This window comes from Solea senegalensis, linkage group LG12 (genome assembly GCF_019176455.1).
Source record: "Solea senegalensis isolate Sse05_10M linkage group LG12, IFAPA_SoseM_1, whole genome shotgun sequence".
NCBI lineage: Eukaryota > Metazoa > Chordata > Actinopteri > Pleuronectiformes > Soleidae > Solea > Solea senegalensis.
This window is the reverse complement of record NC_058032.1, coordinates 8,090,591-8,107,371: the sequence shown is the minus strand read 5'-3', so window position 1 is coordinate 8,107,371 and position 16,781 is coordinate 8,090,591. Positions and strand designations below refer to the sequence as shown.

Below are 16,781 nucleotides of genomic sequence, written 5' to 3'. Positions count from 1 at the left end.
GCAGCAGCATATAGTGTGTGTGTGTGTGTGTGTGTGTGTGTGTATATATATATATACACATATACTGTTGCTCTGCTCACGTCTGTGGCACACTCTGACGCTATTCTATCCTATAACGACGTTTAAAGCTTCTTTTACTGTGGTGTTTTCAACCTGTTCCGTGGTGGCAATAATCAGAGCCGGAGAATGATTTTCTTTGTTCAAATTCAAAAACGCATGCAAATATCTGTAGAAAATGGCTCGTGAATATTTATTGTGCTCCTTTTTAACAACACACCTGTTGGTTTTCCCATGTAATGATGTGTCTGATTATTTATTCATGCTCCCCTCTGCTCTCTCTCTCTCTCTCTCTCTCTAGTCAGCTGCTGCATGACTTTTACTCCTGCATCCCCCCTGAGAAACTGCACAAACAGAAGGTGACCTCCATGACCGAAATTGTGAGCAGCCAACTCTTTCAGAGACAAGGTGCGCATTTCTATTTCCACTTATTCCTCGGCTACGGTAACTAATCGCCAACTCAGCACTCGTGTGACGTGCTAATCACAGATGTGCTCGGTCTCGAACGACTGGCAAACCTGTTCTGTGTGAGGTCCTTCGTCCTCACCAAAAGGCTGACACGTAAAAAGGTCTGTTGTAGAGTGAGTAACTTTGCTGCGCTCACAGCTGCTCCTGCTGTAGTCTGGTGCTTCTTTACTCTCAAGGATTTATCATAATACCGCACCGTGGATAAAAGTGTGCCGTTAATACGTAGCCGACAGTCAGTTAGTCAGTTAAAAGACGCACAGACATATTTAAATCAGTTGATTTTGACTTTGAGAATTATATTGTGTTATCTAATTCTTGACACCAAACAAATAATAAAAAAGTCATTTTGGTTAAGTCAATGGCCACACGGTGTTGTAGTGGTTAGCATTCTCGCCTCCCACAGTCCAAAAACATGCAATGTGGGGTTTAGGTAGATTGGACACTCTAAATTGACCATAGGAGTGTGAGAGTGAATGGTTGTTTGTCTCTATCTGTGTGTGGCCCTGTGATGGACTGGTGAACTGTCCAGGGTGTACCCCGCCTATCGCCCGATGTAGCTGAGATTGGCACAGCACCCCCTGTGACCCTCTGCTGGAGGATAAAGCGGTAGATGATGATGATGGTGGTTAAGTCAATTATTTGCTGCATTAAGCATTTAGCAAAAAAAAAACCCAACTATAATATACTTTAAACTAAAAGATAGTGTTGTACTTTCAACCTCTACTTTCACCTGAATGAATTTACTCTACACGGATCGAGAAGGTCAATTTAAGTCGCGTCTCTTGAGCTCAGCGATCTTCAGGCTAAAATAACACGACAGTTAACACGACATGCAAATATTTCCCTTTGTCCTTGCGGCGTTGACATTCACCCGCAGTGAAAATGTCCACAAATCTAATTGCAAAGCGGGAACTCTGTGCCGCTGTCCGTAGGTATTTTGTGTTGAGCGTGGACAAAGATCCGTTTTATTCATATTAATGTCACAGGTGATTCCCTGCTGTCAAACCACAACGAGGCGACGTCAACTAATGTCTGAACCCCATCTCAACAGAGGTTTTACTGTCATTAATGTGTCACTTTTCTCTCCGTGCACGGTGAGCTTTTGACTCGATGAGGCTGGGGACACGCTATTCAGTCGGCATCATAGTTGCATCAAGAGCACTACACGCTCATGATGGCATGTCCTTCACCAGTCTTAGTTCAACCCCTGGCTCTATTGAGACCTATTATGGATGTCTAATTTGCTTTGTGGTGGGCTGATAAGTGGCAGTTTGGACCACACAGTGATAGATCGAGTGTGCTCATGTTGTGCTACTGTATAGTACAGACTCAGTGAGGAGGCACATAATTGGGCGTCTGCAGTGCATACTGGAGAATTGGAAGTAGACTCTGAATGATGTGATACGATACGTTATACTTTTGTTGTCCCCGTGGGGAAATTTGTCTTGGACTCGCGGTTGACCGATGAGGCTGCACGTTTGCTCGCACCCCTGACATTGCCCCATGTGTGCATGGATGCATCCTCATACCCAACCTGCCAACATGTTTTGTATGTATTCATTGTGACTGATAGTATTATATCTAAGTGGGAGTGTATTTGTGCAACGGTGCATGCTTCAGATGTGTGGGCAAATGGCTGGAAGGTTATTTTTGCTTGATGTAGAGACCGGGCCTCACTCATCAGTCAATCGCTGCCAACCAAGTCAGTCGCCGGCCCAGGATGCAGTCCTCGGTTATTGATCCTGGCTCCAGTGATTGATTCCCCAGGGCCAGAGACGACAGACTTGGGTCCTCTAGCTGACTGTCAACACAATCTGAGTTACGCTCTGTCACCGGGAAAAATGGGAGCAGAGGAGGGGGGAAAAAAAAACAATGAAAGTAACAAGAAAGGTAATGATGGGAACAGAAAGTGGGAAAAGTGACAAAAGAAACATAGGATATCATAGCAGACATTAAAAGGTGATTAGAAAACTTTATGAAACAATTTGGAAGCAAAGAATCATTTTTGAGTGATTTGGAAAGTAAGTAAGTTCAAGCTTAAGAAAATACTTTAAACCCATAACAACCTGCATACAGTGGGTCCTTAGCAACCAGCTCCGATTCTCTGCCATCCCCTTCCCCCTGGGGAGACGGCTTATTTATGTATTTGTATTTGTTCATTCATTCGTTTATTTATTTATTCATCAATACATGGGTCCATTTGATTCCTATCAACACCCAGCTGACGCTCAGACTAATTGAGATGCATTTTAGCACCGGGCGGCTAATCAAAGGCCTTGTGTGCTCGGGTTTTCCATTCGTCCTGAAGGCTGAAATATGCAGCAGAGCTAAATTACATATTTATGATGGCTAATGGCCCCTGGTGTCCTATCACTGCACTGCAATCCATATTTAATAACTCTACCTGTCTGTTTGACTCTCTGGGGAAAATGTCATGCCACTGGCGGTGTAGCAGAGGTTAGATGATGGAAGTGTGTGTGTGTGTGTGTGTGAGAGAGCGCATGAGAATGACAGGGGATCACCTGCTTCCACTTGTTTGACAGAGAGAGAAGATGAACAGTCTTACGGGTCATTCGTTGTTTTTTTTTTACTGTATGGAAAAAATTCAAATGGCCTCATTTTAAAAAGTTAACCTGGTAAAATTATAATTCGGACACTTTGTATTCAAACCATTTTTTGCTTTTCATTTATTTTTTAGATCACTGGGTGAAAGCTTGTGTGTCCACAAGGGTTTTTGGACTGTTGACATTTTCACTCTGAATGCAATAAAAATGCACTCGCACCCACCTGACACCGATGGGCATGTTTGTCTTAAAGTCAGGTGCAGTCAGCTACAGTGTTGGTGCTTTGCTGTCTCAAGGCAGCAGAAAATCATTGTACCATTTTAAAAAAAAAAGAAAAATGCTCTGATTTATTCATTGTCTACCACTGTATCCTCCACATGAAGGATCGCAGAGAGCTGGAGCCAATCCCAGCTGCCATAGAGCGAAAGGCGGGACACACACTGGACACGTCACCTGTCCATCACAGGGCAAACACACAGAGACAAACAACCATTCACATCTACAGTCATTTTAGAGTGTCAAAATGAACTATATCGAAAGGTCGTCAGGCAGACCGGGATACGAACACAGTGCGAGACACCACTTCGCCTTGTGGCTGTTCTGAAGCCAGTGGTGCAGTATTTCTGTTTTTTAATGGCGCATTATAAAAGTAGCAGAGTAGGCTTCCCTTAGTAGCTGTGTCATGTGCATACGCTCTGCTTGTTACACGTGCAGCAGCGATGATGAATGTTATAGTAATGAAGTAGCTGACGGATCCCGGTCGTACTGAAACAGAGTAGCATCCGTTTTCATGCCTCCAGGTAAATCTGCCGCTATGTAACAGCACTTTACAATGTGCAAATACATCCAGGTGCTCAACCTGACTTTTAAAGTGAATAAGAAGTCACGTGCGACTCTAAAAACAGTGCTAAACCTTCACTTTCTTAAAAGTGGGTTTGGACACAACCTCGATGCACTTGTCCCATGAGACCATACACTCACATTCTGCATTAGAATAAACAAAAAAATCAACACACATGGTGAAAGACAATCTCCAAGTTCACTACGCTTTCAATGAAGTTTCCTCCTCTTTCCTCAGCAACAGCGTTCACAAAAAAGACACAAGCAATCAGTGCCTCTGTATCCTGTATGTGTTGCCCTTGTGTCCACTTAAAATCAACTTAACTCGCATGACACAACAGACTCCTGTCATCCAGAAATAACAACTGAAAAGCCTTTTTAATTTTATCCCCCTCTCCCCCCACACACACAACCCTGATTCAAATCCTGTGGAATGTGTGCGTTTGTGTCAAACATGGTGATGTTGCCTGGTTTTCTTATTTGGTGGTGCTTGATTGGGGCTGGATGTTTTCTTTTCTCTCACTCAGTGGGTTGTGGCAAGTGCATACCATATAAACACACACACACACACAGGCACATACAAAGCATTAGGACTTAATTTAGGGAAATGATCATAGTATGTGACAGATTTAGACCGTCGGGAGAAAAAAAGAACAAGAGGTCAGAGAGAAGGAGGGAGAGAGAGCAAAGAGCAGATCAACAGAGTGATGAGTCTGTCAGTTTGTTTGCCCACTCATTTCCTAAAGCTGGTCAAAGACCCTGATCCAATCCACTAACCCTTCTGTATCTCCTCAGCCATGCCACTATTCCCCTCATCCAACTGTCCAGCCATCATGTCACCCTCCGTGCCTCTGCAGTACACAATAAACCGGTCAAAGGAAAACCACCAAGAGTTTTAGTCTAATGCTCTTGTAAGATTATCTGTTACAGCTCGGTATCTCTACAACAAGGCGTAGGAAAATCTGATAATGCAGTCAATTTAAAAAGAAGCAGCCCGTGCCAATACAAGTGTAACTGTGTTTAAAATTTATTCGATCAGTTCATAAAAACCGCCACAGTCTCATTACTTAAATTGCTTTCATTTTACTGCAACGCATTATATAGTTTTATTGATATTGTTCGCAAAGCAAGTCTGTATTTCTCCCTGCTGCTATTACTTAACAAATGCATGTCACTGCTTCATCATTATGGATGAGTGATGTACTGTACAATTATCATCATCAGGGTTTAATCAGTGCTAAGTGATCTTGGTTGTCCTCACGGTCTCCACTAATCAGCAGTGTGAGAGGTCACGTGAGGGCCCAGTTTCATTCTACGTCTGATGATGTTAAATGATAAAGACAATCAAGGTAAAACTCCTTTTGCTTTGTGTCGCTTAAGGTAAAATCAGGTGGCGTTAAGATACGCTTTCTTCTCTCAAAGCGGATGAAAGTCTTTGTCTTTTCTTTGTCCAAAGTCTTTGTATGCGTCCATCACACGTGATTATGTTCATTATGTAATTCTTCCATGCAGCTGGTTAGTGATGTTGTCATAGCTGACCGCTTTGCTGCAGCTGGGTTGTATGGTGATCCCCTAAGTGTCCATATAGTTCATTATTGTAATACAGACACATTTTAATCATTAAAAACAATGGCATGTGTCAAAATGACAGTCTCCTCTCCTCTCCTCTCTTCTCCTCTCTTCTCCTCTCCTCTCCTCTCCTCTCCTGGCTCAGCAGAGGAAATAACTCCGACACTGTGGGGGACGACGGTCGCTCAGTGGTAGAGCGAGTCGTCTTTTAACTCAAAGGCTGTGGTTTAGATTCCCGGCTCTGCTCGTCTACATGCCTATGTGTCCTTGTGGCAAGACACTTAACCCCATGTTGCTCCTGACGGCTGTGCCGGCATACAGATGTGCTGTATGAATAATATTATTATAAATACAGACCATTTACCAATCACTCACTCTAGATATCAGATTTTTTTTACTTGACTAAATCTTATACTTTATTAATCCCCTTAGGGAAATTATTTCTCTGCATTTGACCCATCCTAGAATTAGGAGCAGTGGGCTGCCACACTCAATAGCGCCCGGGGAGCAATGGGGTACCCCAGCCCTTTTTAACCTGGTGGGGACCCTCCAGTTACAAGCCAAGTTCCCTTTCCACTTGGCCACGGGCCGCCCCAGTGTTAGGAAGTACAATATTTACATAAGCATCTATGAAAGACATGATTTTAGTGTAATGTTTGGATCATTAAAGGGTCTTTTAAAGATGTGTTGCCCAACATTAGCGCTCCTTACATCACATTAAGGCTCATGTCATCCGCATGGTCGAGCTGTACTCTGCAATTAAAGGGAAGTCAAATCGTGTTCACACAGAAAAAAACCCAAAACAAAAACAAACGCTTGTGACACCTGCGTTATAAATTTATAATTGGGCACAAGACGCGGTGCCATGTGTGTCGGTGCATGTTTAGACCACACACTGTCAAGAACCTGTACAGCCATTTAAGTGTCGAGCAGCAGAGGAGCCATCTGCCGCAGGTGATTTTTGATTGTTGCTGTCGAGGCTGCGGTGACTCGGATGCTCGGGGTTTGATGAGACAGTGAGACGGAGGGGGGGATTCATTGTCATTCAGTGTCTGCATCGATGGTAGTTGGAGAGGCTGCTGATGAAACAATTAGAAGAAAAAAGGCAAATGAGCAGAGTTTGATGATGTCTCACACGTTCCCTTTCTGTCTCATTCAAAGTCTGATCCAAGCTCGTGTCTGAATGTTCTCATTGGAAATTGACGCAAACAACAGGGACACGGTGGTCAATGAATGAGCACACTGTACCGTTCATTTGACCTTTTTTAAAAATCTTAACCATCTCCTGTGGGATAATTATAATGTGATGGGAGTAAAGATTTACGGCTTCTTTAATCTTAACAAATGCAAGAATAATCTAAAGGCTTATATCAGATACCAGTTTAACTAGAGAGCAGATGTATTACTTTCCTTTTAGAGGATGCTGGGAATAAATCTGCCCATTAGTCAAACCACTGAAATGGTTCCTCACAAGGGGTTCACCCAATATTGATCTTCCTTTGGTTGAATTGATCCGACTCTAACAACAAAGGCTACCAACGCTCTAATTGGTCAATTAATTTAATAGTTGAACAAGCAGCAGAGCAAAGAGATGTGGTAATTAGGCGGTTAGTCATAGAGAGTGGCTAAGATAACAGGGAAAGAAAGAAGAAAGATCATGTATGCATGCTTTGATCACTGGGAATAAAGAAATAATAGTGAAACTCGGGGATTATCTGACATAGTTCTTGTTATCCCTGTGACGGATATTTGTTTTCGTTGTAAACATGACGACCACACACAGTTCTGTCTGGACAGATGAACACATACACACACGTGAGTTGTTCCGTGTGTTTTTATCAGAGGAGAAACGTTGAGTATTTGTTCAGTGGCAGATCTTATCTGCGTCGTAGCAGAACTCGCAGTGGAAAATGCACTTTTAAACGTCGCCATCATTTACCGCTGCCATGATCACCTGTGACTTATCGGGTTGTACTTTTAGGGGAAGACTGATCCTCGGCGGCAAGACAAATTTATACCGTTCTATGAAAATAATATTCTCCTAAAGCATTTTTGCGGCAGCTTTGTTGCTTTCACAAATCACACACGCCCAGTGTACATCACCACCGCACCAGATTGAACCAGGGATTAAAAATGTCAGCGAGACGAGTGTGGACGGGCAGGCACGACGGAAATACAAATAAAAAGGATGGGGCTCTAAATTTTAAATGCAGTTTAGAGATGGAGCGAGGGGAAAAGTGAGCGGTGCGATATATGAAGATGGAGTGTGAGCGGAGGAAAGGGGACACAAAGCCGTGACGTGGAGAAATGAGAAACCTGTTGAGAGAGACGTTTAGTCATCACCACGCGGGGAGTTGGCTTGGTCCCAAACCACCTCATTATCATTTTTTTTATTACTCCATCTTTTCCAGAGCAAGGGACGGCACCCGCGGGGGGGTTAGGGAGAGGAAGACGCGTCAGATTTATATGACATTTAGAAATTGAGACTACATCTCATTATCATGTGCTATAGTTTATTGTGCCTGGGTGTCAAATGGAAAAAAAAAAAAAATGGGTGAGGCGAGGTGGAGGAGGAGGGGTGAGGTCGGCTGCTGAGCCATCAAAGCTGCTCTCCACAGTAGCCTGCCAACACTGGTGGCGGCTCGCTCTCACAAACTTGATAACCCAAACACATAACCACGCTCACAGACGGGCGTAAAGAAATGACGGACGGTTCACACTTGGGCACGTACGCACGTATTGGTATGAATGAGCACAGAATCAGTAGATATAGATGACTCGATGTGTGTCTACACACGGTGAGAGTTAGATGAGGGAAAAAGTTGAGAAACTGCATCCTGGGCTTTGCCCCTGGACCTTGACATCCATTAGTCTGTCATTGCCTGCTGGTGAAGCCCTCTTCCACCACATGGCTGAATTGATTTTCTGCAGTGTAGCACCGCAGGCTGTTAAACCTGAAACGCAACTAAGTTATGCAGGCCAGTGGAACGTAGACACACAAGTGGACAAGTGCAGCCACTCAGGGAAAGTCTTATGCGATTTTGATTTTGATTTTATTTTTCCCCCCTCCCTATCTTCGGTTCCCCTTTTGAACCGCTTGCAACAACAAAGTGTTGCCGGTTTGCACAACAGTGAGTAAATATTATTCCTACCTGCCGCACATTGTGTATGCTGATGTGATAGAAAGACAAGAAATGTGAGTGGAGGGACAATAAATAAGAAAGAGGCTCCGCTTGAGCACTTGCAGTATGTGCTCTTTTGCGATATCTGTTTTATTAAGTCTAAGAGGGAACGCGGCAGGTATCCAGTGTGCTTGATTGCAGCCTTAATTTGATCTGTGGGAGGATGCGTCATTTGCTTTTAGGAAAAATGACAAATACTAGGAATTCCTTGAAATAGCAGTGGTTTCAAATGGGAAATTTAGATATGACCTATAGACCTGCTGCACTCCACTGCAGCTGGTTGATTTTACTCAGTATCCTCTAGGCCCGCAGTGCAGTTCAAAGGAATCTCTGCAAAGGCTTCCGTTCAAGCTGAAACAGTGGATAATAACAGTCTTGATTTTATTTGAGGCAAGGCATGAGAGATACCGGTTAGGTTGGGGGGCAGTGTTCTGCATCAATGACTAAAGGCAATCGGCCTCAGAGTGTGAAGCGGTATTGCAGTCCCTGCTTCATCATTTCTTTTTTGATGTTTATATTCAGGCAGTCTAGAGGTGATCTGAAAGGCAGTAGGAGTTGAGATCAAAACCGATGATGCACATGCAGGCAGATCTGTTAGAGCAGGATTCCATAAATGAGTGGACTATAGGATGCTTCTGGTCCCCCGCAATGTTTTTCAGAATTTTAAGATGAGAAGCGGCTGCTGGCGAGATTGACGGTTACATTCTTATCCTGCACACGCAGGCTCCCACAAGTGCACAGTATTGAAAGTGCTGGTGGGGGAAAAAGGGTTTGGTACCTTTTTACTGTCCGAGGAGAAGGCAGGGTTTCATGGTTTTACGATTATGAATGCGTTGTTATTTTTCAACACTGCAATAAATAGTGTCATTATATGTATGGTAGTAAATACAATAAAATTACATGAAAATGATTTCATTATTGGTTGTATTGCACTGGCCCTGAACTATCCTATCACTATCATACAGTTCCAGCAACTTGCAAGTAATTATTCTTTAAATTAGCGTCACTTCATGTTTCATGCCTAAGATATTTCTATAAATTAGGATAAAAAAATAAAAAAAGTGATGGACCCTTAGCAGCGACTTTTGTCGTTACATTTTTTCAGATTAGATGTCAGTCCCCTTAAACACTCCCTGATGTACGTAGTTCCACGGCTGCCACTATGCCAGAGTGTGGTCCATATGGTGTCACTTTGTTGAATTTTTCATAGAGTGGTGGAGCCGAACCATTATGATTAAATAACATTCTATTTTTACCTAAGTTTCAAATATTTATTGACCATCAAGTCAAGAAATATTGACCATCAAGTCTCTCCCCCCTTTTTTAAAGGCAGCACTTTATGTGTTGCCTGGATTGAAGACTTCCAATTCCAATTAAGTAACTACAACACGTAAAATGTGACAAATTATTCAATCTCCAAAGCGTGGAGCTTCATCTATATTATTTATCCCCTGGTCCTGACACATGCGAAACACAAACACAACAAGATAACCTTCTCAGCCTCTCATCTGCTCCCTATTCCTCATACTTGCACCTGGAAATATCAGCTGGGGTTGTTTCTAAAATCAATAGAAACAAAAGCAGCAGGTGGCTTTGGGGTCATTTCACCGGTGGAATTGAGCTCTCTACAGTTTGAATGTAACATCCAGCTCCCGGAAGGCCGATGGATTAATTATTGAGGTTGAGCACACACAAATGCACTGTAAAACACGGGCCATTGTTTTGTGAAAATGTGAAAGGATGGAGGATGATGAGTTTCTGCTTTGAGGGATTAAACAGGTTGTTAGGACTTCCCTGTAAAAACACAGAGCTGTTCCTAAAACACCACTTTCTAAAGGGCACAGAGAGATTATCGGATAGTTTTTAATTTGTGTTTTTGAATTATTACCTCTTATCTTTAATGTGCGGCAGAGGTACAACATTTGTCATCCGGCCTGTCGCAATGCCTCATTTAAACTTCCTCCTACTCCCGTTCCGTCTACCTGTGCCGGCTCCTCCTCAGTAGTCCTCCTCCTCCCGTCCATTTCTCAGAGTCACTGAGGACATTCAGTGACTCATGACTCGTCGTCTTTGCCTGTTGGTGTGATGGAGTGAGTGTTGTGACGGCAGTCCGCTCAGCAGGCGCGCGGGCCCGGGTCAGTTTATAATGGACTTAATGAGCGTTTAATGGGTTCTGTCTACCTGCGGCTACGACAGAACAGAAGTGATGTGGTGACAAACGCAGATGACAAAAAGAGACATCCCAAAAAGACAGTTTTAGGAAAAAAGTAGAAATGTTCTTATAGTTTTAGATAATTTAGAGCAACTTGAGATTTAGAGTTGAAGATTTGCATTTGACCTTGAGAGTGATGGATCGTCCAGAGCCAACTTGGCCAAATTACGAGAGCATTTTGACAACAAAGTGGTCTATTTTATGTTCACATTAGCCTTACTAGACTTTTACAGAATTAGATTTATTATAATTATATGCTTGTATGCATGTCTGCTGTAGATAAATTGTTTGAATTTGTAATCAGTTCAGTGCTATTAAGGAATTACATGGGGGTTTAAACCCTTTCTTTGTAGCCCAGCAAAGGAAACTTTAATTTTTTACCAAAAATTGCACTATGCTGTGAGGTTAGTCTTTTTGCTTACACTTGGCTTTTAATCAGTCAGTATTTAATAAAATGGTAATATAATGATTTTAACATTTAATGGGCATTGTGTGTAAGCACATTTTTTCATCATATGCTTGGTCTGTAAGGGACACTTCCAATATCAACCTAATCTGAACAGGAAATCACCATTTGAAAGATTAATGACACATTCAAAAAATCTTATTAAAATATGAAGGAAAACCCCCCCAACTCTTTTTTTTAATGTTATTAACCTAATAGAATTCAGGCAATTGTGATGGTCAGGACTTTATGAAAGGGCCTGAAATTGAACACCCTTTCTCACGTTTCTTTGCTCCACCTTTACTTTTACAGTTCATTTGCTATTGAGATTTGCTGTAATTCACAAAATGACCGGATGCCATAAAGGATTTATGGAATGGCTGAGCACCAATTGTTCAAGACAAACTGCAGCAGCCAACGGGCTCCTTCACAAATGCTCCTCCTGAATGAGATTTCTGCTTGTGACACACAGTGAAACATGTGAAAACAGCTTGCTGGGCACTTGCTGGGTCCCCAGTTCAAATCCCACCAGAGACTGTAGCGTCATTACAAGTGAACTGTGTAACTGAGTTGCCTGGGTTTCTAGAAGGATGATCTCACAGGTCATCATTAGTGAGCATCTCATCAAAGTAGTCATGTTCAACCATGTGCACTTTTGTTTCTTCAGAGTGCCGTGATGTGCTGTTACCCATGATGCTGCGGGAGTTGAGTGGGGCGCTGGTCAGTATGGCCGACGGCCCTCATGACGAGAGGAGAAATAGTCTGGAACTGCTGAACAACATTCTGGAAGTCCTCAGCCGGCACAATGTGGTGAGACACACAGCGAGCCTTTTAGTAAGACACACAAGAGTGTCTTTTTGCTGCTTTTAGTCCTCTGGGTTGTTTTAGAGTAGATGTTTGTAAACTGTGCTGTGATATTAAAGAACAACCTGGGATCCAATTACCTATAGGTCACATACACTGACTAGATTTGTTTACAGTAGATCACATTGTTTCACTGTATTGCGACTCCAACCGTATCCTCTACCTGAAGCGAGACACTAGGTTTGGCTTTTTCCACTCTCTCTACATTGTTACCTCATTTCTCCTCTCGTTTCCTTCAAGACGTTTTCATTCAGAGGGCGTCCGTGCAGTTTTTCCCAGCATGCACACAGCAATCTCAACCCTTTACAATGTCCAAGATTCATTTCGCTGCTCATCTCGCTGTCCCCACCCCCCCACTCACTTGGTGGCAGATGTTGTTTCCCACTGACAATCAAATGTCAGTGGGAAACAAAATCACATCCTCAGTCATCACATTAGGAGCAAACTCGAGTGACCCATTCTGATGCCGGAGGCGAGCAGTGGCAGCACGGCTCCAAGTGTGTATTTAGACGGTCCGCAATCAAAAAATAACCCAAACAGCCAAGATAATAATGCCAGGCTAACGCTAAAAACAAAGCAGGTCACAGAAACTGGTGAGTGACTGAACTACCAAACATCTGACAAGGCATTAGGGAATTATGAGGGTAAACAATATTGTGACTATGATTTTCTCAAATGTGTTGATCTCTCCAACTAAACATCTTTATTATCAACGCATGCATTTGAGGGCTTTTTAATTGCTTCTGCAAGTTGTTGACAACCTGCTGAGTCTTTGAAGTGAAGGTCTGGCGTTTTACAGCCCCAGTCATTTGGATGGCGCTAATGAGACGCGAGCCTGGTGAGACGCGAGCCTTGTGAGACGAGAGACGGTGAGATGAGAGACGGGAGAAGTCATGAACGGGGAGGGGAGAGAGTCTGATGACAAAAGCAGGACGTGGCAGAGGTTTTTAAATTCAACCTCCATTTAAACGGGTTATACCATTGAGACATGGGGTCTCATTTTGAAGAGATACAATCGTGTGCGGACCACAAAACCAGTGACGGAGAGCAAGACTCCTGTCTGCTCCTGGGTGATATAACCAAATGTTTAATATCCTAGCAGTGGGAAGCTCAAATAAGGAGAGGAATAAGAATAGTGTCACACAGCTGTGTTCCAAGTTCAAATCTGACAAGTCATTGTAATCTGCCGATGGATGGAATAGACGATGGGTCATACTCCATAACTTTACACATTAACTGAATATGGAAGGTCACTAAGACAATTAATGTCAGCTTATTTACTATAACCCCAAATAAAGCTGTCATCAAGACATCTCTCCTATGTTCATATCATAATATCAAACTGAAGTGCTTAAATGCTAATGATAGCTGTAACTCGGAAACACAAATGTGTTTTTTTGTCCACTTTCTTTTCTGTTGCTGATCAGTGAAATGACATAATTTGTCATCATTTGCCATCCACACATACATCATGTAGAGTCACCAGCAGTGTTTTTGGTAATTACTCCGACTTCCTCGTGGGGGTGAAGTTCTGCACTGGAGACACTTTGAGAGACTTCTGGTTCTGATGTATTTCATTATTGAACAAAATGAATTATAACATTATATGTTATAATTCATATAACATTATATTATAACAAAATGAGCTTCAATTCGCTCAAGAGAAAGACAAACCAATGCACTCACTTGTGTCATCCATGTGTGTGTACCCAAAAGACTGCACATGCATTGTAATGATTGCATCACCTCTGCGTGGCTGTGATCTTTACTCTGCAGACACTGGAAACACTACTCAACAACACTGATGTGTGTGATCTGGAAAAAGCCAAAAACTATGGAAGATTAGTGGTTTTTTTTTTTTACACTTCTCGGATAACAAAAAAAAAATGAACATAAGCAGAAGAGGCCAGATAAGGAGAAACTGCTCACGGTCATGAAGGGATGATGAAAGAAAATGTGAATGGAGTGGAAGTTCACAGATATGAGAGGAAAACATGAACAAAAGAAAGACAAAGGGAGCTGGAGGAAGTCTTACATCTGAAGGAGGTGCAGATATACAGTACATACCATGAATAATAAAAGCAACATAGAGGGAGGACATGGTGGTGCTACTTTCTTTGACTCTCTTCCACTCTCGGTGATACCTGATTAAGATGTCGCCTTCACCTCCAAGAAACAGAAAGAGACTCTCAAAGACAAACAGAGATGTAAGACAGGATGACAGAATAGACCAGTGCCCATGTCAGTGGGCATTCTTTAGTTACTCGTGTGTGTGTGTGTGTGAGGGCGAGTACAGGGATGATGCTAACAGAGGAAGACAGAAAGACATGACTCACTAGGGCTTTTTTTTTTTTCTTCTCTTCTCTTCTCTTCTCTCTCTCTTTCATCCCACCTCCATAACAGTGTTTTCTGCGTTCGCGTGGTATCACGATGCTGTAGAGTTGATGTTTGTGAAGAGACCTTTGACTTGCCACACCCACAGGAGATGGCTCTCTGAGCACGTCTCTTCATGCAACAAACATCATTTTACCTGCTTGTTATTTCTGGATTTACCCTCGTTATGCTTGGCTGATCAGATCATACAAGGACAAAACACACACACACACACACACACACACATAATTGGGTCAGATTGGACATGGACACAAATGCATGTAGCTGCATTAACACATTTGCTGGAGCAGATGCTTCACTCCAGTCTGAGTCGGCCTCTTTTTTTTTTTTCAGACCCTACTCATCTTAAGTTTAGTCTTCACAGGCCATTGGACACAATAAACACAGTACTTTTATATTTCAAGTGAATTTCCATGATTTATTCATTTTCACGCTTTCCTTTCAGCAGCTCCTCTGCTTGGCTCGGCGTGGTTAAGTTGCGTTTCCACCAGTGATAGCACCTGGTACCAGGCACTTTGTTTTTAGTACTTGCTCTGGCTGAGGCGACGCCATGCGTGACGTCGTCAGACTGCCGGCCACTGATGGGTCAGAGCGCCGTCACAGGAAGAGACGTCCGAACTGTAGATCAGTTAAAAATACTTAACAATGCTAAAAACGTGGGTTAATCGCCAACACTTACCGGGGAAATCTAAAATCTCAATTCAAGTCACTAGTCGCAGTGATGACTCCGCCCATGTTGAGTAGGTATTGTAGGTTTGCCGTGGCGAGGCGAGCTGGGACCATAGTAGAAAAAGGCCAAATGAATTCCAAATTGTAGAGTAATAACTTGAGTAACAAAGCTTTACGCTGACTTTAGAGCTTACATTTTATATGTCAATTTCTCCTTTTGGTATAGTTTTTATTTGAATGTAAATATAAAAGTAGCTATATTTAATTGCTTCTATTGAATGTGACGCACTGATTTCAAATCAAATGCTATATTATATTACTTCAGTGGATGCACAGGGCTCACATTTTTGTTTAGTTTTTTTTTAGTGCCTTTTATATTTTACATGACTCTAAACCAAAGTCATATTATATAGGACACACCTCTTTGTACTGGACTGTAGTGCCCACAGTCCAATATTTCATTTAAAATATCGGTGTCAATTATTCCCAGTGCTCATTGCTCAGTTTAGTTATTTGGATATTTGATTAGGTTTGAAAGTCTGACTTAAGTTAAGGTGCAGATGATTAAAATAATTATAAGAAAACCAGGAAATGGTATATTTCACCGGGTACAAAGACAGACAGACAGTTCAATGCGTCTCATCACTACTCTTTCCCCCTGGGCAGATGGAGCAAAAGAAACATGTTGGACAAGTGGCTTCAAAGGGAAAAGAACAGTTAAAATGTGAGAGCAGGTCTGCACAGAAAAATCCACATTCACACGTGTCGGGAGCCTTTTCAGGTTCAAACAGCCACGCTGATGATGATTAACTTAATCTGCTGGTGAGGCACATTTTCTGGAAAGTGAGCAGAATTTCTGACTCAGAATAGTGTTTTTAATTTAATCAGCCACCCTTTCACTCTAATGGAACTCAACTTTGCCCAGTTATGCATAATATCCAATGTTCTGTTGAGGGGGAAGAAGTTCTGACGTGTTCCTGGAAGCAGCGCTGACATTATGTTGGAGTGGATCATGTTTTCATTTGTGTTTACACTCACAAAAGTACAGTATAACAATCTTTGTCTCTTGTGTTATCCTTCCACCCCCACACACACACACACACACACTCCTGTCTGTCTGTGTTTTTTCTCAGGGGGAAACGTTTCAGCACATCCAGGACATTGTTGTGTCTCTGCTGAGGATCATAAACCAGACCGTCATCACAATGGGCCGTGAACATGCTCTCATTGTAAGTACATGACTCTGTGCACACATGGGTCAAGTGTTTTTCTTGCATATTAGTAGAACTCTGCTTTCACTTGTGTCGGAAACATAAAGTATGTTTGACGACGGAGGAGTGTATTTCCAAAGACACACTTTTATTGTACATAGAAGAGGAAGGACAGAAAGAGAGGGCTCACACGGTTATAAAAAAGCGTGGACAGGATGTTTTGGGGCCGTACACACGAAAACAAGTACAGGAGAATCTGCTACAGTTTTGTAATGTTGGCTTTTTACCACACGGAACAGGTGTTTT

General features: G+C 42.5%; 1 protein-coding gene across 1 annotated transcript in view; it reads left to right on the top strand.

Moving 5' to 3' along the window:
• LOC122778137 (dedicator of cytokinesis protein 2-like) overlaps window positions 1-16,781 on the top strand; it is an 85,139-nt gene that overhangs the window by 23,046 nt on the left and 45,312 nt on the right. The window contains exons 24-26 of the mRNA XM_044039732.1: window positions 359-465; window positions 12,005-12,147; window positions 16,398-16,493. Of these exons, the coding sequence (XP_043895667.1) occupies window positions 359-465; window positions 12,005-12,147; window positions 16,398-16,493 (346 nt within the window). The remainder of the gene's footprint in view (window positions 1-358; window positions 466-12,004; window positions 12,148-16,397; window positions 16,494-16,781) is intronic.